The following is a 25,677-nucleotide window of genomic DNA, read 5'->3' as shown; positions in this document are numbered from 1 at the left end:
TAATGAAAACGGCGCCATGCACTGACAAACGTGTTTTTGCTCGCATTTTACAAAGCTAAACATGCACGTTCAATGAGGTCTTATGAGGAAGACATCCCACTTTTAAAAAGGCTTGGAGTTAATGTGGGAGCCGCATAATGCCCTTTATTTTGAATTGGTGCGTTTATGTTTATTTCTTTACATTTCACTTCAAAGTAATGGCAATTTTGTTGTGCCAGTTGATGTTAATCAGGCATTAATTGTTAATATAATTAATTAAAGTTAATTGGCTCTAAGTAAAGCTTGTCATAAATTTATCGCATTAGGCGTGTCGGCTCTCAAGCTCAATGAGGACCAAGTCACATCTCCAGGTCCTCCTCTGAGAACCTGGGCAAAAAAATTATGTGCACCCCTGTCTATAACCCTAGCTAAATCCTGTTTTTTTTTTCTCATGGAACCTTCAGATGCATGTGTTGACTTGCATCCATCTTTTTTTTTTTTTCAAAAAGAAATGTCAAAATTCTGAATTACTCTCAAAATCATGAAATTTTAGGTGTATCAAATGTGATACATTTTGCAATAAAGGGATAAATATATGAATTTAAATGTATATTCACCTGATTTTTTGAACACCTAGAGGTTAAAAAAAACTAGTGGCGGGTTCAACATAGATTTGCCTTTGATCTAACGAGATTTTTCATGTTGACATGAACATTATTAGAACAAAACAAAGACAAGAACAGTCTCCACTTCAAATAAAGTGCCTATATTTATTTTTTCAAAATAAATATAATTTGAGTCAATCACAATCAATTAGTCAATTTCATTGAAGATGTGTTCCCTGAACAATGAGCACTGAACTAAAACATAAACCCAACAGGTATTGTGCTTTGTCATCAGACAGAAGAAGAAAATATTTGGTGCTACAGGAGAGGAGACTGTTGTGGTCTTGGTCCATGAAACAACTTTCTTAACTTGGCAATTATAGGACAGCAAGCCTATCAATATCCAAAAGGCCTCTCAATAACTTACTAACTTATAACTAGCACTGTAAAATGCAAATATTATATAGTAAGGTTCATTACTCGTTCATCATTATCAAAAATATGGTAGAACAAAAAGGATCAATGGCTTGCCTTATAAGAATCTACGCATCCTGAGGGGACTAAAATTACACGTCCATACTTCCGTGGTGACACTTACGTGCCATGCATGGTTGCCGATCGAAATATAGAAACGTTTGGCAATCTCATCATACTTTGCCGGTAAATATTCAGCTTGGAATTATGAACCTGGGCTCCAAATGACGAAGTAGCCGCTTGAATCCTATGTCTTCGACAAGGGAAAAGGGTTGGTTTTCTAGCGCCATTATTTCTGTGATCATTTTTGTGACTGCCATAGCCCTCGGTCATCTTTGTGAAACTTTTCAAATGACTCGTTAAATTGTACGACCCCGGCTTTCTTAGCTGGCTTTGGAATTTGATGGGGAGCTTCATTCGCAGCTCGCACATCCTCGTACTCTTTTAAAACACCATCGAAGCGATTGTGATCTTTTAAGTGGCTTATTAAGATTGTTGTAGCTCGACACTTTTTTCCCTCCTTATGGAACTGCGGCTTTGCATTTGTTACAAATTGCGTGTGAAGCGTTTTCCACTGACAATTTGAAAAAAAACCTACAATACCGATGCCATGCTGCACACTGCTGTTGTTTGACTGTTACGTCACAGAAGGGAGCGCTTGATTTGTGGCACAACTCCCTCTTCCCACACTACACACAGTCACTGATACATTGTACTGGCAAAACAGGAGTGGAAACGGACGCACACATCCCAATCCACCGACACCGTGCCAAAAATATTATACTGCATATTATCGGGCCTATTAATAATCTTATTGTATTTATTGAGATGACGTCATAATTCCTATTATCGGCCTGATTATTGTCAGACCAATAATTATCATGTACCTATAGTAGTAACGCAAGCCTTTACATCCTCAGTAACGGTAACGCCGTTGCCAAGATGAGAAAAGTAATTAATTAGATTACTCACTACTGAAAAAAATAATGCCAGTAGTAACGTCGATATACTATAACGCCTTTATTAACAACACTGATTGTCTATTCTACGGCAGGCTACAAAACTGTCTTAATAATAGGAGTGGGAACCTCTTGGTACCTCACGATACGATACGATTTGCGATACAAAGCTTACGATAACGATGATCTGACGATATAGCAATACAACGATTTTCGATACATTGATCAGGAAATAATTCTAGGATATTCTACAAAAAATTAATAAACAGAAAAACAAGCTTCTGCTGTGAATTGGAATGAGTGCATCACTCGTAGACGTCCAATCCATTTGAACTGGGAGGGTGGCAGCCAATGCCAGGCAATGAGTAATTTTGGGCCATTTAAGGTCATCTACCTGTTGATTTTCAGTTACTTCCTGTTGATTTTGGGGTATGTTATGGGTCACTTGCTGTTTATTTTGCGTTACAGAACAGGAAGTAACCTGGGAATCACCCAAATGAATAGGCAGTGACTCAAACTCAACAGGAAATGACCTGGCTTGAAGTATTATGGTAACCCAATGCAATGTAAAAGTGACCTATGGATATTTTAGAAAATTCATACCAGGTAGCCGGTTCTACTTAGCAACATGAAATTCGGAGGGACTGTCACGAGTAGACCCACAAAAACGTCTCAAAAAGCCATACCCGAATATATGCACAAGGCCAACTCTTCTGGTTGAAAGAAGACAGTTAATTGGCGATCCACTGTATTAAGATGCTAACATGCTGATGAAACAACTCCTGATCTTTCCCACTGCCCGAGTTATCTGTCAAAGGCCAGTCAGCCGCCGACTCGATGCTAAGTGACGCTAATGTGAAGTGAAAGGAGCAGGGGAAAAAAAAAAAAAGAAAAGCTTGATCAAAAGTAAGAAGAGAAAGTGTTTGGCTGTAAAACTCATTTGTCACTTTTGTTGACAGGCAGTTGAAAAGCGAGCTGTCACGTCTAAAAGCTTTTGGCTGCTTTATGGCTTCAATTTCAAGCACGTTGACACATATTTATATATTTATAGTCATATTTATATTTACATTCAGATTTATACACTGACTGGCTTTATTAACATGTGGGAGAAGGTGCACTGACCCGAATATTTGGCTTCCCTTAAGGCCGCTTCGGAATATTTATGAATACAATTTATGGATGTAGTCTGCCAGCCCAGTCAGCCAGCTGTCAATCAGTCAAAACACACACAGATGCACACACACCTTTAAACTCGCACTGGTGGTGCCTTGAGGTACAAGTTATGACTTATGAGATTATTTTTGGAGATGCAAGATGAAATTTGGTTCATTTTTTTTTTGTCTAAATATTGCAGCAAAAATTTCTGTTAAAACAGTATGGATGGTGTTGGTGGATTTCCTTAGTTTGAGTGTTGTAAGTCGTATTATGCCAAAGTGATTGTGTGGTAAATGTAAAAACTGTTCAATTTCAAACAATTAAATTTTTGAATAATTTGTGATATTTCAAGCAAAAAATACATGTTTTTGTCGAATATAGAGACACATTTGTATAGCCTGAAAAATGAATAACAAATTGAGAGACCTTGCGTTTAGCCCGCTCATTTGTGGTATTACTTGATGTAGTTTGACACTATTCCAATTTTGAAGATTTGGTGACATTTCATGCAAAAAAGCATATTTTGTTCATATGGTAACATACTGTATACTATATTGTACTGTATACTATACTAAGTATTTTCTGGAAAAAAAATACTGACAAATTGAGAGAAATTGCATTGAATCCCGTCCATTTGAAGTATTGCTACATGTAGTTTTGCAAGATTCCATTTTAAAATTTCATGTAAAAAAGTGTTTTTGTTGAATATGCTAAATGTGTTTTTGTTGAATATGGCAACGTGTATGGGTATCCTGAAAAAAAGAACGACAAATCTTGAGATCTTGCATTAATACCTTTTTGAAATAAGATTTGGCGAAGGGCTTGGCTGAGCGCACACGTGTGTGTTTGATTGGCAGCTGCTGGCAAGCAAGCGTCTGGAGGAGTGAGTAGATGGCTTGGCTGTGGTTTATTCTCAAGTGCTCAATTCAAACTCGAACTGTCACTAAAGTGTGAACACAGTGTGTATGTGTGGAAATTTGGGAAATGAGAGTCTCTCATTGGAGCATTTTTCTTTTCTTTGTTTTTCAGTGGATTTTAATGCATTTATTTTAAATTCTAGTCACTAAAACCTTTTTATTTTTATTCATTTCAATTTGCGCTCAGTTTTTTTTTTCCGTTTTCCTAAAAAATGTATTTCAACAATTCAATTTCCCCAAATTTGTAATTAATTTATTTACATTTTTATTCATATATATATATATATATATATATATATATATATATATATATATATATATATACATATATATGTATATATATATTAGGGCTGTCAAACGATTAAAATTTTTAATCGAGTTAATTACAGCTTAAAAATTAATTAATCGCAATTAATCGCAATTCAAACCATCTATAAAATATGCCATATTTTTCTGTAAATTATTGTTGGAACGGAAAGATAAGACAAGATGGATATATACATTCAACATACGGTACATAAGGACTGTATTTGGTTATTATAACAATAAATCAACAAGACGGCATTAACATTATTAACATTCTGTTAAAGTGATCCATGGATAGAAAGACTTGTAGTTCTTAAAAGATGAATATTAGTACAAGTTATAGAAATGTTATATTAAAACGCCTCTTAATGTTTTCGTTTTAATAAAATTTGTAAAATTTTCAATCAAAAAAAAACTAGTAGCCCTATTCTGTCCTCAATGTGTGTGAGTACACAAATTGACAGATAGCGAACATAAGTTCCAAAAAGAAATCAGACGGTGTGGCAAAGTTGCATGGGCTTTACTGAAGTCATCTCTTTTTGACAGGAGCACGTTTCTTGTATTTTTGTAAAACTGAAAATAACAAGGCAATGTGTCAATAACTTGCATAAATCACAAAATAACATAAAATGTACACACGTGTGTCCATTTGAGCAGTAGCACTAGCCAATTACCTCACAAGCATCTAACAATGTAACTGCATTTCACCATATATGTGAACAAATTCAAATACACATCATCAATAACTATCTAATGCTCATGAATATAAACAAAGGAGGAAGCGATGCATGTATTAGACACAAACAGTGTGATGGGGCTATGAGAACTGCCACTGAATACTGGATGCGGACGTTAGCACACAAATCTAACTCTATATTAGCTGGTCTGAATAGCACTGTCTATTAGTGTGCGTTCGCGTCGACATATAATCACGTCAGAAAAGCGCGCCGAAACCCAAATAATCAGCTGCACTGAATCGCCAGCAGAGAGCGACATTACGCCACATAACATATGCAAGTCACACCCAAGCGCCAGCAGAGGGCGGAAAAACTCCATAAAAGACAATTAACAAGTTGGCCTTTCACTGTACTGACATTTAAATCTGTCTGAGCGGGCCTAGTGCGTTAATTGCGTGAAATATTTTAACGTGATTAATTTAAAAAATTAATTAACGCCCGTTAACGCGATAATTTTGACAGCCCTAATATATATATATATAATACTGTATATATATATATATATATATATATATATATATATATATATTTTTTTTTTTTTTTTTTTTTTTTTTTTTAATATATATATTTCTAAATTATATTTTTATTGACTAAAACGTTTATTTTTATTTTATTGTGCATTTATTTTAGTTTTTATTTATTTCGGGTTTCATTTCTTCATTTTATTGATGAAAAATACTTTAAAAAATTTTTTTAAACCATTTTAATGTATTTATTTCAATACAGTGGTACCTCGACACACGATCTTTTTAAGAGCCGACGTAAAATTTGATTCGCCATTTGTTTCTACATCCGATCACATGCTCGGAATACAGTACGACGAATAATGACAGCGCCGCAGTTTCTTTGCTTTCCCGCAAGATGGACGCACAGCGGATTTTCTTGTGAAGGAAATCAACATGGGTTCCAATAAGGTTCGTGCAGGGGGTGAAAAACGGGGAAAGGTGAGGCTTACCATTGAAATGAAGATGGAGATAGAAAAATATGAGCGTGGTGTACGCGTCCATGAACCAGCTCGATAATACGGCCGTAGAATGTCTACGAACTCGAAGGTGCCCATACCACTGCCGTTCGCCTTTATAAGTTAATTTGACAAATATTATTATTGTAAAAGCGCCAAAAAAATCACCAGCTTCGTCAGGTTTTTAGTCATTTATTTTAGAATTTGTGCGACACAACATACCTACTGTCCGCTGCAGCTGAACATGAAAAATGAAATTAAAAAGTCCTCTCTCATATCAGCCACGTGGTGCGTTCAGGTACATCACTCAAAACGCATCTGCCACATTAGAATACGATTCGTTACATTATTAAAGGCATTATTATTATTATTATTATTACTATTATTACTTTTATTATATTATTATTCCGATTTTTTATTCATAGTTCATTTGTTTTGGTCAGTGTAATTGCTATTTGCAATAGTACCAGCAGTATTTACTAAGGATTTAGTGTAGGTTTTCAGGCTGTGGAACGAATTAATGGAAATATAATGTATTCTTATGGGAAAATCCTGCTTGACATACAACCATTTCGACTTACAAACAAGGTCCTGAAATGAATTAACTTCGTATGTAGAGGAACCACTGTTCTGACTTAGTATTTTCTGATGCATTAACCGGCCAAAGCCATATGACTTTGCCGCCCAGTTCAAAGCCGGCAACCCGAAGACATCTCGGGTGAAGGATGCGGCTCATGTTTCCATGTTGCTCCTGCGCCTGATTGCTTTCAACTTTTCACCCTTCTTTCTCCTCTTCCTCACTCACCTCATACCTGCTCATGCATTACTTATAAATTCCTCCTCAGAAATTCTCTAAGAAGCGTCCCATCTTGCACATGAAAGGAAAAGACGGACGGTGGCGGAATAACAACCACTTCCTCCCAATCTCAAATTCCAACTCCTCAATTCATTCAGGAACGACACAAAATGATTAAATTGATTGTCATTGTTGCCATTGACGGCGATACATGTCCAATCTATTTGAACGGGGAGGCATGGAAATGAATGACACCAGTTTTTTACATATTTATTTATTTATAATCCTGAAATGAGACCAAGGGCAACAAGAAAAAGCTGATGTCAGTTAATTGTTTCCTGAGATGACATTAAGGGCAACGAGTCAACGTAGAGCAAATTTGTCATTTTTATTCATCCCAAAAAGAGATTGAGGGCTACATGATAACAAAAGTTTTGATGAGAGTAAGAGCAAGAAACTGCAACAAAAACATACAAATAAACAAAAAACACTGAAAACAGTTTTGATCTGTCCCAGAGATGAGATTCATTCACTGCAAGCTTTCCAAGTTCAAACAAATTAGACTTCCATCACTGTCAATGGCAGCCTGTGGGTGGACCACAGAGCTTAGCAACCCTCTGCATAACCGGCACTGTCCACGCGTGTATTGATTTTGATTCGTATTTTTAGCTGAAAAGTATATAGAAGATGTACTGTATGTGGGCAAAGCAACACACACACACACCTCCGCTGAGTTTGACTGGCAGTTGTGCATCTAAGCTCCGCCTTGCTGAGTCTTATCTCTGACCGACAGGCGACACGCATGCAAGAACACAACGAAAGCAGTAAAACGCAATATACACACACGGATGCAGCAGCACAAAATATTAGAAAATTCGACACCCACAGCCACAAAAGGTAGAAGCAGCGGGATGGGCAAAAAAGTGGCAAAAAAGATACACAAAATAAGTCCGAATCAGATACAGGAAGTCAACTGTATTGCTAGGCATTCCAGATGCTAAACTGGATTTTAAATATGCGGCCCCCAAAGACTGTTTGAGTTTGAATTTGATAGCAATGGTGTAGGTTTGCATAGCAACGGTGGGGACATAACACAACCAACTTTTCAGGATACTCAAATTGTCCCCACCAACTTTTAAGCCACCTTATTTTGCACTATATAATGACTTCAGTTATATGGGTAATTTAGATTGTCTTCCCATATGTTGTAAGAATAGAATAGAACCTACCATTATTAAGTGAATTGTATACATTATGTTCAGACTTACATTTATCCCTTTTCACTTTCTGAATTTGCTGGTCCATTTTTTCCCCTCAAACGCTCGTTCCATTGGATGATCACTTGACACCCCTCCACCCCCCATCCTTCTGGCACACACTCACACGACCACGCCGACAGAAATACAACATGCCGCCTCCTACACCCCCTTCGAAGAGGAGGGATATTAGAAGTTTTTTCGGCCAGCACAAGCCACTGTAAGTAAAAAGACGTCAATGTTGTGGAGGTGGGGAAACACCACTAATTTTGCTACTAAAAGTCCGACCTACATCATAGCATAGCATTAATCTGTGTGAACTTGTTAACCTGCAAAACTACAGCAGTCAGGCCAGCCTCCACAAGGAACAACAAAATTAAGCTAGCCGTCCCCCATTTGGATCATTGTTTGCATTATGTGCATTACTGTAATGCAACACTGGGGCTTCAGAGTGCAAATCCCAAGAATGGGTCCATTTTAGAGGGACACTGACATGAACATGAACTGATATGAAAAAAAATCTGTGAAATGAAATCACACGTCAGAATTTCATGAGAGTAATTTGGTTTGAGTCTTGGGGTAGTCTAGGATGCCTCAGCTGTAGATGGGTCCTTGGATACCTCAGATTTTTTTTCATGATGTTATTTCTTCAAATCACTTTTATATGACAATACTTTAGTTTGAGTCTACGGGTGCTCCAGTGTCCTCCAGAAGTGGACTCCTTCTTGGATGGCTCCCCGTTTTTTTAATAAAGGGACTTGCACTTCAAAGTATTTCTTTGGTAGTTTTTGAAAACAAAGGTTTGAATCGAACATTGTATCACGTGAAACGATACACATAAAAATTAGTACTGTATAAGTCAATACAGGTTTATTTTGATCATTTCGCCTATTAATTAATTAGGTTCATATTCCTGAGAAACGTAGCCCTGACCCCCGTTCAATAATCTGTTTGGTTTTATTAATGTCCCGTCCCTAGCACAAAGTGTACATGCAGGTTATGCTGTTATATCATCCCTACCAACGTTGAGACAAAACCTACGCCCTTGTTTGATGGGCATGTTTATCATGAGTATATCCACAAAAAAGTGCCTGAAAAGGCACAGGAAATCAGCTAATTTGGTTTGAAGCAGAAAATTAGGACAAGTTGGCTAAATAACACCCAACCATAAAGAACATTTTAGCCTCCACAGCCAGTTTGAGTTAGCAATATTAAATTTGGTAGACATGTGTACCATGAGCAGACCTACAAAAAAGTCAAAAGAAGCCATTGTGAAAAAAGCATTCTCAAACATTCAACATTTTGGTTTGAATCTGATCTTTTAGGCATAGTTGGCTAAATTGTGCTCCTAAAATGTTCCCCCTTTAAAGTCAGTTTGACCTTGCCAAATGAAATTTGGTAGCTATGACTATCAAGATTAGACCCACAAAAAAGCCACAAGGGGACACGCCCAAAACCAGGGGTGCTCATTACGTCGATCGCAACGCTAGTGTGGGCAAAAAAAAAAAAAATTAAGGTCAAAAAAAGGCTTAATTATGTTTTTTTGTGCAATACTGCTGCTGACCTTTTTGGTGCTGTATGACGCTATATAATTAAAGTTGAATTGAATTGAATAAAAAATAAAATGGGCATCTTGGAGCAAAAAACTGTAAGCACCCCTGCCCAAATAGATAGATGAGGTCAGATATTTAGCTCCAACTCTTAAGTGTCCTTTTAGTCTCAATTACAGGTAAACGCAGGTTTCCAGAAGCCACACTAAAAAAAGTTCCGGTAGCTCCCAGGCAAAATTGATTGGATGCCTATTGCCATCAATGGCAATAGGCAGAAATGAGTTTATTCCCCACTCCGTGGTGGGCCGGCACTCCAATATACAAAAGTTCAATTTATATCCAACACATGAACAGGTCCGATCGACATAATCCATTCCCTTCAACACATACAAAGAAGCAGGAGTCCAATAAAAAAGCTGCAATGTCATTTCCTCGCTGCTCAATAAAGCGGGAAGGGAGTCTTTGCAACAGGAAGCGTCCCGCCGAGCGACTTATTGACGCGGCAGCGGCGGCTGTGGGGTTGCAAGCTGATAATGTCATTGCTTCACCGCTGATGGAATTACGACGAGCGACCATCACTCGCCGTCAGCTGTAATGACATCCCGTGTCCCGCCCACTCCCGCGCCATCGTAATGTGAAGGCTTCATCACCGAGGACGCTAATAATCGTCCGCCAGTGGAGATAAACGGGTCCGTCGTCTTGGTGGTGAATCACCAAAATGGCTGCCTCGAGCCAGAATGGCCAACTTCCTGTTCAGTTTCAGGCATGAGGCCTGGTTCACATCACTTATATGAGACAAGTGCTGTTTTCGCAATACTAAAATACTCACCAGTCTTACTAAAACTCTTAAATTTAAAGTCAATTCATTGACTTTGATGGGAACGTCGCTCCTACCAACACAGCCGCCCTGAGGCCATGTTGGAAATGTTTATGCCTTGAATTGAAATGAGTTCATCACAAGTAGACATCCAATCCATTTGAGGTGGAAGGGCTGGCAATGAATGAATATTGGTTAATTTGCTGTCAACCCTTACACTTCAAATGAATTGGACTTCTATTCACATCAATTGTAGCTAATTAATTAATAAGGAAAATGCCAAAATATCTTTCATTACCATCAAGAGTAATGCAAAATCAAATTTATCCCATGATAAAAACGAATAGCTGATTATCGATACTTTTGCAATCAAATATCCTATCCGGATACACTTTAGTGTTGATACTTTTCGATACTTTTGACAGCTCTGTAGACATATACACCAATTTATGTTGGTAAGCGAAACTGTATTTAGAGGGTTAATTTATTGGCTGCATTGACGGCGATAGCCGTCTGATACGTGTGGACTCGGTGAGACATCTTTTGCCATCAATTGCAGCCAATGGGAAAGAGGTCTTAATGCAAGCATGTTTCCATATTAAACAAAAATCTTTTTTGCTGATAAAATTACCTAATTTTCAAAATCTGAATCGTGCCAAAATCCTTCGAGTAATACCTCAAAAGAATTGGCTTATTCCAAGGTTTTTAATTTGCCATTATCTGTTTCAGAATAAACCCTGCCAAACCGTCAACGCACCACTGACACTCGCCCCCAATTTCAACAGGATGCCTTTTACGCGCAGAGCGTCTGTGGAGCGGCTCTATCGATTCACACAAGAATTGTAGAATCACGCGAGAGTAGCGAGTATCTAAAGATAACAATACAACAACCATTTGCCCTTCAGACCCCGCGTGTTGGTCTGCTTCATTTCTGAAAGAAGAAAAATGAAGTCCTGTGCTAAAGAGAAAAACAATTGCAATAACAAAGAAAGAAGTTAACATGTATTTTACAAATAAAATGCCTCAAATAATGATTTTTTTTTTATTTTATTTTTTTTAAGGTTTTAAAAAGCTTAATTGGTGAATTTTCTCAAGTTAAAGAGCCACACAGAAATTAATCAAATTATTAGCATCTTATTTTGAAAATTGAACAGCTCCACCGTGTTTTTAAATGAGTGACTTCCGGTCTGCCTGATCTTACCTAGTTTGATTGACGCAGGAGGGTTGAGTCTCACGAAAAATAATCAACCCGTTCGTTTCGGATGCGACGCGTTTAACCGCTTCTGAGGCTATGTCTACACTAGGACAGATAATGGCCTTAAACGTGTAATTAGTTGGACTATATGGCATGTCGGCTACACTAGTATGCCTATGTAATATTACCTGCTGCTTAATATGGACTGCTAGCCTAGAACTCCAGACTCACCGCTGTTTCAGCTATAGAGTCTGGGACCCAGTTCCTTATTGGCCTCTCGAGCCCGAACGAAATCGTCCGTGCAATCAGATTCGTTTATTTACGTGACGTGTTCTTAACAAGCAACGTAACTCTTGCGCGTCTGAAGTCATCTCTACAAAAACACAGATGGCGAACGGGAGAGCCGAGAATATGATCCTATCCGCAGTAAATTCAGTTTTAAATGACCAAAAACACATTGAGTCGCTAAAGCCAACAATTTGTCTCGCGCGAGCCATGTTTAATAAACTCGTCCTCATATGTTTACATCCTTGCGCTAGAGTTTCTTGTCACTTTACCAACGTCACGTCCGCCCGTCGATGATTGGTCCACTCCGCTGGCTGTTTGCTGTGGCTTATTCCGCTCTAGGAATTTGATCCGCAGAACAGTCGCGAGACTCTATAGATGGAACAGCGGTGACGCTGGAGTTCCAGGCTAATGGACTGCTGTCTCCGTACAACAATCGGATACTAAGGAACTGACGTCATGCCGTCGCCATTTTTAGTGCGACTTGACGGCATCGTAAATAATGGAGGCGGACGATCACGGAGTGGTATTCCTGCTCCTCCTTTCTTTTTTTTCCCACACATTTTTCTTGAACCTTCAAATTACGTCTGAGTAATATGCTTCAATTCAGTGCCCATTTGTGGTCCTCCCAACACGGATGACGTGGATATGAACGTTTTTTACAGAGCTAATCTCCCGCGTTGTCTCCGATCAGCCAGCTGCGGGGCTGGCCCCTCCCAACTCGATGCCGACCGAACATGAGTATACAAAAATGCGTAGAGTAAAATTAAACCCCCGAAAAGTGACCTGGAGTGCGATCAGTTTTTTTCCATGACATTTCTGCCTGTCAAAACTGTCTCCACTTCCAGGATCGCCACGCTTATACACAAGCACTCCTGGTTGCGGGTTCCAGGAAATATGCGCAGTGCCACACCATATGCTTCTATTTGTTATTTTCCAAGTGGTGAGAGCGCAACTGAGCATCAATTGTAACATCCCAAGTAAAGATGTCAGGCTTTCGTTGTTTTCTAAATATTTTTTTTAATCACAACTCAGCAACTGCTCGTAAAAGCCGAGCATGCTCTCCCTTCACTCCCGCTCCAGCATGATGCGTTCAACTGTGTTCACGAAAAAAACAGTGATCACAAAATAATGAAGAGGGTTTAGTAATTTTGAAATTTGCCGCCAGCGAGTAATGACTTTCCGGTTAAGAGGTAAACAGCGTGGGCAATGACGTAACATATGAGGCTGCTCCTTTCTATGTATGCGTAGTTTGCCCAGATGCAGGCGTACCTTGCAGAAGCGGAGGGGCCTTGAATGCACCTTAACCGGAAGTGTGGGCAGTTATAAAAATAGTCGGCAAAATACCCTGGAGAAAATTATCTTTCCTAGTGTAGACGTAGCCTGAGACGCATCTGAAACGCAGCTGCTCTGCAACTGGTGTGCACTCACTGCGTTACAACGCTGACATGCCTGGTGTATTACCGGGGTCAGGTTGCCATTTGAGTTTTTGTGTTTGCCATCATTTTTTTAAAAAATTTGCAGAATACACATTCATGTTGACATATTGTTAAAAATGTGCTTTTATGCTTGAAATAACCTTCAAAAATAGAATTGTGCCAAATTACATCAGCTAATGCCTTTAAGCAACACTAGGTAGCTTTTCGACTTTTATAAAATATTTTCCTAATATTTGTGATGTTGTTGTGTGTTGTTGTGTATTTTAATGACACCTCTTATATATCTTGGGGTCTGTATCGCTTTCACCGTCAATAATTAACTTTGACGGAGGTGGTAGAAATGCCGCACAAAAAACACTACAAATGTGCTGTTTTACGGCATACGTCACTTCTTCCTTTCCTCATTCGTTATAAATGCGGAAGTCTATGCAAACGCTCTCGCACAAACTCTGCAAATATGGCAGAGCAACAAAAAAGATATAAGTTTTGTCCGAGGAGACGCCCGGTATCACGTCAGAGTTGATGAGTTCGGTGGCCATCGGAGGGCCGGTGGGCAAATACGGTACAAAATCAAATGTTTCTCATTCTCAATATTGTCATACGATATTGTTTATCCACAACTGGATTCACTTCCTCATTACTATTCATCCTTCGCACAGCCGCTGGAAATAGAAATGTAGTTTAATCCATCTGCAGGTGACCAGGAAATCAGGATTTCACGACATTGCGCTGGTCCTCATGGGAAGCGCAGTCTTCCTTAAGCCAAAACACTACCGATTTTGTCCACCCGCGTCGCTAAAATCGACAAAAACAGAAAAGTTACCTAATGTTCCTTTAAATCAGACATGTCCAAAGTGCGGCCCGGGTGCCAAATGCAGCCCGTGGTCAAATTTCATCCGGCCCCCAGCCTCTGTCATAAGATCAATAATGTCTGGCCCGCACACAAATTTATTAAATTGGTCAGCAGTACTGCTTACACATTAAATGCTTCTCCTCATTTACCCCCCAAAAGGCAGCAGCCCTCCAAGCAACATTAACCCGTGTGACCCTTGACTTCCAATTTTCTATTATGGCAACAATCAACAACAAAAAACAAACTTGACCGCTTCAAGGATAGGTGGAAATTGGACTATTTCTTCATTAAAATACGCAACAACTGTGTCTGCCTCATTTGCAAAGAGACAGTCGCTGTTTTTAAAGAGTTCAATGTGAGGCGATATTACCAAACAAGACACGCTGACATGTACAACAAGATTACAGGGAAGATACGCAGCGAGAAATTGAAGCAACTTGAAGCTAGTTTAATTTCACAGCAACAGTATTTCACAAGATCCAGAGAGTTGAAAGAGAAAAGCCACAAAGGCTAGTTGCAAGATTGTTGAAATTATTAATTAAAAAAATAAATAAAGCAAATGTGACACACAGAATGGCTTGCTAAAATTTGCTTAAATATATTGTTCTACGTAAAAGACGTCAGCCAAAGTCGCCCCCCCACATTTTTACCACACCATGTCTGGCCCCCTTTACAAAAGGTTTGGACACCCCTGCTTTAAATGAAGGGGCTTCTTGCAAGGACCCTTGATTTGGCATTTTTCCCTAGAATATTCATTTATGTTTTGCCGCATAGAACAAAAATGTTTGTTTCTTAAAAGCACTACCAGCCCTACAAGTTCAGATTGATTAACTTAACAGCATGAAATTTGGTAGACATTACATAAACATTGGTTACACTTTATTTGAGCTCGGTGTCATTAGACTGTCATAATGATGACATGACACCTCTCATGAATATAAATGAGGCCTTATGACTGATGCCATTGAGAGTCATTTAGTAAATGATGTCACTTTTGATGCAATATTAAGATTTTTTTTCAAATGTCTTCGGGTTGGGATTAGGGTTGTTCCGATCATGTTTTTTTGCTCCCGATCCGATCGTTTTAGTTTGAGTATCTGCCGATCCCGATATTTCCCGATCCGATTCCTTTTTTTTTGCTCCTGATTCAATTCCAATCACTCCCGATAATTTTTCCCGATCATATACATTTTGGCAATGCATTAAGAAAAAAATGAATAAAACTCGGACGAATATATACATTCAACATACAGTACATAAGTACTGTATTTGTTTATTATGACAATAAATCCTCAAGATGGCATTTACTTTATTAACATTCTGTGAGAGGGATCCATGGATAGAAAGACTTGTGACTTTGTATATTGTGACTAAATACTGCCATCTAGTGTATTTGTTGAGCTTTCAGTAAATGATACTGTAGCCATGCCCAAATGCATGATGGAAAGTGGTACCATGACTGTGCGTAGTGCTACCAATTGATATATCTTCTCTGCGTTGGGAAATAACATAAGGTGTTAAGAAAAAGATCAATTGCTACCTTGCTTCCCACATTGCTTCCCATGATATTTCTAATCGCAGGGAGAGGGATTGTAAGGCTTTAGCCAATTAAAAAAAGGCTCCAAAGGCTGCCAAAATTCACTCTACTCATTTTACGCTGCCTTTTATCGCTCTATGTAGGTAAAACGGCGCCATTACAGATTGAGCGCGACACTGCATGAGTGGGTCGTGCAGCGCATGCATTAATTGCGTTAACGTGATACTTTTTTTTTTTATTAATTACCGCCGTGATCGGGATAAATTTGATAACCCTACCTTAAGCCTAAACTAAAGACTCAGGATGAGTGTAACATATTATGTCTGTAATGTTAAATACAATTAGAAAATTTAATTAAAAAACATATATATATTAAAAAAAGGCATGGCTGATATTTTTTTGCCGATTCCGATACTTGACGTGATCGGACCCGATCGATCGGCATTCGATCGGGACATCTCTAGTTGAGATTAGAGTTTAGGAACTCTGTTAGGGTTAGGACACTTGATGACATCTGTCAAAAGCATTCATTAATGTTCATGACAGTGTCATATTATACTTATGACGGTGTTATGACAGTCTTATGACACAGAGTTCAATAAAGTGTTACCAAAACATCTGCCTGGAAAGACACAGGAAGACAGCCATCCGGTTTCTCCGGCAGCTTTTTTGTGATCATTTTGTTGCTTTCCAGTTGCCCTTCAAAGTTGAGGGCCTCTTTGAAACTTTGTCAGATTGCTACTAAATTTCAATCACGTGGACTAGACAGATGGACAAGACCAAATTGTGAAGCATTTGAGATTTGGCCGTGGCGTGCGTGGTAATGAAACTCTAATGCATTACCATTGAAGCGTGTTCTCTCAGCATATTTGCTACGAATTATCACTTTAACCCTTTATTTCTGGATGGTGTGTGCATGGGTGTGGGGGAGTGTGTGGGTGTGTGTGTGCCCGCGAGCGTATCACGTTCTGATGAGTTCAGGGACCCAAACCATCACGACCATCTGTTAGCACGATACACACTTGTGTGCTTTGTGTGTGGATGTGCGTGCGTGAAAAGCTCAGGTGTTGTTAGCCATGCGTCGTGCCAGGGGAAATAGTCCATGATGCCTTTTGTGTATTTGTGTGTGTTGCTAAATCCGGCTACTCTGTCATCTTCCCTCTGGCTACATTTGTGTTTTTTCTTTTCTATTTTTTTTCCGCAGCTTTATGTTTTTAAGAGTGCACCTGTGCGTATTACTTCAAGCGTTAACATTGTTGCGCGTGCACGTGAGTGTGGCTCAGGGAAATGGGGTTAATTAGTGTTAGGTGCATTCAGGTGGAATGGGAGTTCAATGTTGCAACCTTGCCAATGTATGAAGCATGAGCATGTACATTTTTTCTTATGTAATTAATTTTCCATTCTACAACTGGAAATGTTGTTGGAAGAAAAAAACTAGCAATTTAATAATAAGCCATCACGATTTTTTAAGATGAGGCACCATTTAAGGCATCAAGATAAAAAAAAAAATCCAACATCAGTTTTTTTTTTTTTTAACCCTGAGATGAGATTAAGGGCATTAAAGTGCATATTCTCGTTAAAACTTTTCATATGACACCAGAAAGCATATTATTTAATATTACAAACGGATGGTATTTTATGCTCCTGAATGAAATGGACTTCTTGGATGTGTGTGGAAGCGATCAATATATTTATTCAACCTTTTGAATCCCACGCCATGAAAATGAGTGACTTGAGTCTCGGGTTGAGGAAGACTGTGGATGTGACGTCGGTGAAAGATCATCTCCACTATACAGCCATACTACTGTATGCAGAAGGACTGCAGATTCAGCTGATTTTGCAGATGAATATGTTTATTTTTCGCATCGCGCCAGACCAATGTGCTGCAGGCTTTTGTTGCTAGACCAGGGAGAGTGGTGTGAACCTTTTTGGTTTTCCAAAAGATCCTGTTTACCGCGAAGAATGGGCAAACCAAGTCCGACAATCGGGGGCCATTGGACAGACAAGGAAATGAGTATGCTATGTGTTTTATATTATGTCAAATACTGGGATAATGGCATACGTTTCAATAAGGATGTGGCTTGCATTTTGTAGGTGACAATGCTCCCTGTCGACCGGTGAAGGCGGCAGTGCCCGCCCTCACTGGCCTGCGACCACAGCCTGTGACAAACCGCCGGTTTGTGCATCGAGAAGGCGGGGTTGCCTGCCTACCTCGGCCGACAACCGGCGGTTTGTCGCACACCATGATCTCCAGCCGATGAAGGTGGGAGCGCCCGTGCTCGGGCAGCACGCGCTCTCGTCTCCGGTTCTCGATTGTGTCAAGACTTCCACCCCCCCTCAGCCCTCTTCGCGTGCCGACTTAGAGAGCGCTATACTCAGCTTGGGCTCGGGCAGCCACGCGCTCCAATGTCGGCCGGTTTGTCCACCGAGAATGCACTATTTTTGGCTTTCATTCCCCTGCTGCGTCCCCGGTGACGAGTACTCCCTCTGACATTGCCCTGGATCCAGCGGGACTGTCTGTCGGGGCCGTTGCACGGGAATGACGAGCCGAAACTTGCTCGCTGCCGGGGACTGGCTGATCGGTGACGGCAATCGCCACCGTGTGTGACATGAGTCGGGGTAGTTTTGTGTGATTTTTCGTGTTCAAAAGGCGAGGAAGGGACTTTCCTCTGTGTCTGAGTCCCCAGCACGAAAACGACAAGAGCCGGACAAATTCTGGTGGCATAAAATACCGTTCGGGCGTTTAAGAAGTCGGCAGTTTTGACCGTAATGCAGTAATTTAGCCCTGTCGTACTGAATAAATGCATTTTTAATATTTCATATTCCATTTAGCATGAGACCGTTATTTGTCATGACCATACAATTTATACAGCACTCGGGGAAAAAAATACTTCGACAAAAAGAATATCAAGACACAAAGAATATCCTGTAAAAATTTTGGAGTACAGAGATAAAAACAATGATGACATTTTGTGTTGCCCATGCAGTCTGCTCTAGTCATCAGCCACATCTTTGTTGTCTCTGTTGCCTTTTTCTTGTTCTGAATCTTCCTCCTCCTCCAAATACGACTCAAACATATATGGCTGTATGTTACATACTTCCTCTGGGTCGACAATATCTTTAGAAAAATCTACACTTGAACCTGAATCGCTGAAAAATGCTTCGTCCTCCATTGGGCTCAATGTTAAATCCGCTGAAATCGCTCATTCTCTGACGTCATCACCAACACAGAGGCGCCAGAGCGCTACAATGACAGGAGGAGCTAAACGGCAGATTTAAAGACGTAATTGGAGAAAAAGTTCTTCTTCAACTTTTTGTATGTGTACATGTGGGCATGGCCTTAAACACAAGATGCTTTCAATATTGTGGATTTTAACGGAGGCCGCAACACACTTAATAAAGTACGTAGCTGCTTTTTCAGCTACATTAGCCCTACATAATAATACTTGTTTTCTCATAGGAATATTTAGCTTTATTCCTGTAACCCTTTTTTTTTTTCCTTTCTTTATTGGGCTAAATTCTCCGTCGTAGAAAAGCAAATGCACGTTTCCATAACACAATAAACAACTCCAACATCACACGGCGTGGATCCATCTTTCCAGATTCAACAGGAGGCATGCAAACGCATATTAAACGTGCATATCTTTACTTAAACTTCATGGATACAGATCTATTCACTTAATATGATTGATTGCCATTGGATTGAGGAAAACTACCCATGTAAATGTACCCATTGACAACCATTGAGATCCACTTCCTTTAAACAGGGAGGACTGGCCATGAATGCTCTAATTTCAGTGAACGAACATTCATTCACACCTCCCAGTCCAAATGGATTGGACGTCTAGCATCGTCATGCGCAGCTAATGAGTTCACAAGGAAAACATAAAAATATCCTCCATGACTATCAAGAGTAGTACAAAATCAAATTGCCCCCATGACAACAAATTTAAAAGCAGCTGACCTTTGACGATCAGATCGGCGTAGTTGGAGACACCGGAGCCGCCGTCAGTACGGATGACGCATCTGTAGCGGCTGGTGCTGCGCTGCGACGTGTCGCCCACGCTGACAGTGGACGAGAAGCGACGGTGGTTGATGACGCGGGTCACCATCAGCGCCGTGTCCTTCCCGTTCCACTGCTGTACAAGAAACACAGACATGTGAGCCAATGGCGAGCGCTTGCCGACGAGAAACGGACGCACCTGCAGCCAGAGTTTATCATGTTGAGACCACTTCCCCCCCGCTGTGCACTGGAAGGACGCGTTCTGACCCACGTTGACCTCCACATTCTGCAGACGCAGGAAGTGAGGCGCTTTTCCTGGGACGATAAATAGATAGATGAAATATCATGCTGTTGGGAAAAAAAATTGCTCCAAATTGTACAAGAAATGACTCAGAAATGCCGCAAAATCAATGGTAAGTGAAAAGGAAGGGACCCCAGAAATGACCCCAAAATCATTAGAAAGTGACATGAAATCAACAGAAAGCGACCTGCAAATGCACCAAAATCAATAGGAAGTAAACATTGAACAGGAAGTGACCCAAAAATGTCACAAAAAAAAAATCAAAAGGAAATTATTCGAAAGGTATCGGTGGTAACCCTAGAACAGGGGTCCCCATCTGCCGGTGTTGTGCCGAAAAATAGCCACCCCGGCTATTGTCCCCCCTGACTGGAACACTTATTTATAACGCTTTATTGAGTGTTTATTTTATTTATTTGTTTATTTGTTTTATTATTGAGCGCCCACACGTTACTCGTACAAACAGCTTTTTCTTACCAATCGATGGACATGGAAACGATTTTCTTGTACTCTGAATATGTATTATTTTACTCTGCTTGAACTAATAAATGCCATACCTGTGTGACTGTCATTGGTATAAGGTCGTGAAAACCTGTAGACTAATACATTTCTGTTCAAAGATGCTTATGTGGCCCAGTCCACGATTTTTTACTAAAATACAGTACTAGTGTTTTGTCTGATTTATTTATTTAAACCTGATTTTAAAGTCGTAAATTCATTACTGTAATGCGTACACGAAAACATTTGATATTTTCACCTCAATAAAGCGTTATAAATAAGCGTTCCCGTCAGGGGGGACATTTCACGCGGGGCGGCTATTTTTCAGCACAACACCGGGTCGCGGACCAGTACTGGTCCGTGGCGCATTTGCTACCGGGCCGCATGGAAATAATCAGTTAATAACGACTGCATTCTGGCCGAATTAACTCTGTGCCCCTGCTTAACACACCAATATCCCTGTCTACTCTAGATATAATACTACGGGATAGATTACAATGTCGTCATAGAAATCCATTGATTGGACTGCTAGCAGTACAGCTTGTTTGTGTATATAATATATCTATGTGCGCTTGCCCTCGATAATAACGTATTAAGGCCGAGTTATACTTCCGCGTCAGACCTGCGCGGTCAAGGAAGACCCGATTTACGACCCTGCGCCGTAGCCTGACGCGCTCCTATTGATTTTTCAAACCCTAGCGTCAGCCTAGTGTCACGTCAACGCATATGACGTGGCGGAAATGAACTGTGATTGGTTCGCTCAGACTGTTGTTTCCGGTTCAGCGTGAAATCACCGCCATTGTAAAACTATTTTTCTACACGCAAAAATGGACCAAGCCAACGGGAGTATTATCGAAGAGCAAGTCTCGTCAAGACATTATTATGATTGCCAAATGGCAAGGTCGGCGATTGGAAAAAAAAATGGAAGAACCACCGAGACGTGTGTCGAGTGGCCACACGAAGCTGTGACCCAGTCGGCCAAAAACTGCCAACTTTTTATCACTTTATGTCGTATTTTTGGTTGGTGCACTTCATCATTTATAGTGTATATATGTTTGCTGTGAGTCTGTGACTTATTTACGTGTCACACTTCAAGTATATGAAGAATAAAGCACGGGTTTGGTGTCAAAAGAGTTGTTTTGATCTTTAATTTTCAATAACAGAGAGTTCACACACGATACATCATCACTGATTGAGAGTGCCTCGGTGCTTTTTATGATAACGTTAAAATCAAGGCTCCCAACGCAGTTTGGGAAGTTCCATAGACACCAGAAATCTGCTATGGCTGGTTGTAGGAGACGGCAAACAAATCGGGCTGGAAGGCTTTGCAGACCTTGGACGCAGTGCTCGATGCCAGTTTGAAGCTAGCCGCCACAGCTAGCTGTCTCCATCGGAGTCTAGAACTCTCTGTGCGTCATCAAAAGTCGGCCAGACCGCCTTGAAACTGCCTTCTGCGTCGCCTGCCCCTCAACATTTGTATTATCAACATTTATTCAATGTTGATGAGCAGAAGATTTACATTCTAGCGTTCCATCTTGCATTGTTTATTTTCTTCTCCGTTAAACTAGACTAGCGGAAGTCAACAAGCATGCCCCAAAACCGTACAAACATAACGCCACACTCCTCTAGTGGCTTGGCAGCGAATTACAGAGCAACGCGTTCCCTCACCGCACAACTATCGAATGCTCATTGACGCCGTAATCACTTCGCCGTCACCACAACGCAGGAGTATAACTCAGGCTTTAGTAGACCGGGGCGCAAGACATTTGTTCCCAGAAATAATTAGCCCCCACACGAGCGAAGATGACTGGAAAACAGACGTCTTTGGAGATATTTTTACGGCGAAAAGGGCACCTGACGAGCCTACAACCTCGAAGACCCACGAACTGCGAAGGAGTGGATTCGTGATCCGTTTGTGAATAAACCGAGTGATTCGAGCATGACTGTGCAACAGGAGGATCAACTTGGAGAGATCGCAAATGACAGCGACCTTATTAAACGTACATTTGAGACAACAACTCTACCGAGGTTCTGGATTAAAGTCATTCCGGAATATCCTGACATCGCTACGAGAGCATTGAAAACCTTGATACAATTTCCAACATCGTATCTTTGTGAAGCGGGCTTCTTCATTAATGCTTAACGACAAGGCGAAGTTGTTAATGGTGAGAACGGTGTGCAGTTGTTGTGTGCAGCTAACATGGCAGGATGTATCTGTGGAGAACTTTTTTACAAGTCCTTCCATGATCAAACGTAAGTTAATGTAAGTAGTGTTTACTTTGGAATCGCTGCATTTGAGCATTTTGCGGCTATGTTTAACGTTACACGCGTGCGCAGAACCGCATTGTTGCAATTTTTGATGGGTTGCAAAATTTGTCAGAACACCGGTCCGTGAAAAAAAAGACCCAAATAACACCGGTCCATGGTGCAAAAAATGTTGGGGACCCCTGCCCTAGAATGCCCCAAAATGTACCAGAAGTGCCCCAAAATCAACAGGAAGTTGATCGAATCGGTACTGATATGGCACTGAAATGATGCTGCTGTTCGCCCTATGATTGCCAACAGTCCCGGATGAGGTGGGACATCCCGGAATTGATCACCTTTGCCCTTACACTTGGGACGTAATCGCCGAAACACACAACTAGAACATTGTCAACAACGTTATAAAAATGGATCAAGCATCCACTAAAAAGAAAAGGCTGTGTAGCTACAATAAACAATGGGAAGTCAAAAAGCCCTAGGTAAAACCAGTGAATAACGACTCCGCGAGAGCCTGGTGTACTCTTATGTCAACGAGAGTTCTCCATGGGCCATGGAGGTGAGAGCGACTTAACTAGACATGTTGACTCGGCCATGCACACGAAGGCTATCTGAAGTAAAGGAGCTAGCAATATTGGTATGTTTTATGCTGCCCGAAAGGACAAGGGGCTGAGCTTTTCTTCTTCAAATGATATACACAAGCCTCACAGAAGTCTCAGTCCGATAACTGAGAAAGGCTGGCTATTGCCCAACGCAAGAAAGTGTTGTCAAAACTGCTGTTAACGTATTAATTGAATGGGCCTAAAGCTAATGAAAATGAAAAGTTTGGCCATTGTGTGCACAACCAAACCACACCTTGAAAAAAGTGTCCCTCATTGAGGATCCTCAATGTTGGCAACCCTACCGCCAGCTATGCACATTAGGAGTGGGAACCTCTCGGTACCTCACGATACGATACGATTTGCGATACAAAGCTCACGATAACGATGATCTGACGATATGGTGATACAACGATTATCGATACATTGGTCAGGAAATCATTCTAGGATAACCTACAAACAATTAATAAACAGAAAAACAAGCTTTAGCTGTGATTTGGAATGAGTATCACTCGTAGACGTCCAATCCATTTGAGCTGGGAGGGTGGCAGCGAATGAACAAATGTTCATTCGCTGCCATCCCTCCCACTTCAAACGGATTGAACGTTTATGGCCGTCAGTGGCAGCCAATGCCAGGCAATGAGGTAATTTTGGGCCATTTAAGATCATTTACCTGTTGATTTTCAGTTACTTCCTGTTGAGTTTGGGGTATTTTATGGGTCACTTCCTGTTTATTTTGAGTTATAAAACAGGATGTGACCTGGGAATCACCCAAATAAATAGGCAGTGACTCAAACTCAACAGGAAATGATCTGTAAATGCCCTGAAAATCGGACAGAATGACTGTGAATGCTCTGGTTTCGAATGGACGAACGTTCCCAGTCTAAATGGATTGGGCGTCGAGCACCGTCAATGCAGCCTTAGATTTAACTGAGACACTTTTATGGTGGAATATTTTGGTAGCAACTTGTTGGTTCCTTTTTATATATACAGTATATATATATATATATTTTTTTAGACATTGACACCTTTTTAAAACAATATCTCGATTATTGGCAGGCGCATATCGATAACCTTTTGGGATACAAATAGGGGTGTAACAGTACACAAAAATCTCGGTTTGGTACGTACCTCGGTTTTGAGGTCACGGTTCAGTTCATTTTCGGTACAGTAAGAAAACTAAATGCAAAATATAAATGTGCTAGTTGTTTATTACACACCTTTGTGCTTTCAACAATAGGAACATTAGCCTATACAAAGCTAGAATTCTGCTGAAAAAGTAGCAGGTATTTAAAAATAATCCAACAACAATTTGCCTTTCAGACCCTGCGTATTGATCAGCTTTCTTTCTGAAAGAAAGAAGAAAAAAGAAGTCCTGTGCTAAAGAGAAAAGCAATCCCAATGACAAAGATTTTAACATGTATTTTACAAATGAAATGCCTCAATGTTTTTCAAAAGCATTATAGGTGGATTTTCTCAAGTTTAAGCGCCACACAGAAATTAATAAATTTAATTGTGTAAGCAGGATTTGTATTATTCTTATTATTTAATTACAGGTGTTTTAGCTCATTTCAATTTATTTTATTTAAATTGGCTACTATTTATTTTATTATGTGTTTATATTTTACAAATATGATGTAGTATTCATTTATATTGTATATTTTATGTTGTATAACTTTAGTTCCTATGTGAATATTAGTTCCTACTTGTTTTGTTGTGGTAGGAGGGCTTTGTATTGAACACGGGGTCGTGATGGTTATTATTAAAACAGTAAATCAACAAAGACAAGTCAACTGTGCCCCGATCTACCACTCAAGAGATCTGATGGACTCAAAAAGTGGGTTATGATTGCATATTAGTTTGAAAATAGACATGCTCCAACGTATTTTTACACGAGTGACTTCCGGTCTGCCCGATCCTAGCTACCGGTATTAGTATTGACGCAGGAGGGTCGCATCTCCTGTCAAATAATAAAATCTGCTGTTCTTTTCGCGTGTGTCGTGTTGAGCGTCTAACACGCGGCCGCACTGTGACTGGTGTGCTTTGGCTGATTGACTTTAATGCCCGCGTTTCACTGTGTCCTCGCGGCGGCCACGTTGTCGTGCTGTTAACGTTTCTGGCTTGTATACTGTCCTACCGTGTTGGTCCTCATTATAGTAGAGAAGACGGAGTAAATATAATCTACATAAAGAAACTGTA

At 40.2% G+C, this 25,677-nt stretch overlaps 1 protein-coding gene across 5 annotated transcripts in view; it reads right to left on the bottom strand.

Moving 5' to 3' along the window:
- ptprt (protein tyrosine phosphatase receptor type T) overlaps window positions 1-25,677 on the bottom strand; it is a 262,227-nt gene that overhangs the window by 188,018 nt on the left and 48,532 nt on the right. For all 5 annotated transcript variants that reach the window (XM_057846399.1, XM_057846400.1, XM_057846401.1 and 2 more), the window contains exons 6-7: window positions 20,024-20,139; window positions 19,786-19,960 (exon numbers count right to left, since the gene is read on the bottom strand). In XM_057846399.1, coding sequence (XP_057702382.1) covers window positions 19,786-19,960; window positions 20,024-20,139 — 291 coding nt within the window. The remainder of the gene's footprint in view (window positions 1-19,785; window positions 19,961-20,023; window positions 20,140-25,677) is intronic.

This window comes from Corythoichthys intestinalis, chromosome 9 (assembly GCF_030265065.1).
Source record: "Corythoichthys intestinalis isolate RoL2023-P3 chromosome 9, ASM3026506v1, whole genome shotgun sequence".
Taxonomy (NCBI): Eukaryota; Metazoa; Chordata; class Actinopteri; order Syngnathiformes; family Syngnathidae; genus Corythoichthys; species Corythoichthys intestinalis.
This window is presented reverse-complemented; position numbering and strand designations above follow the sequence as displayed.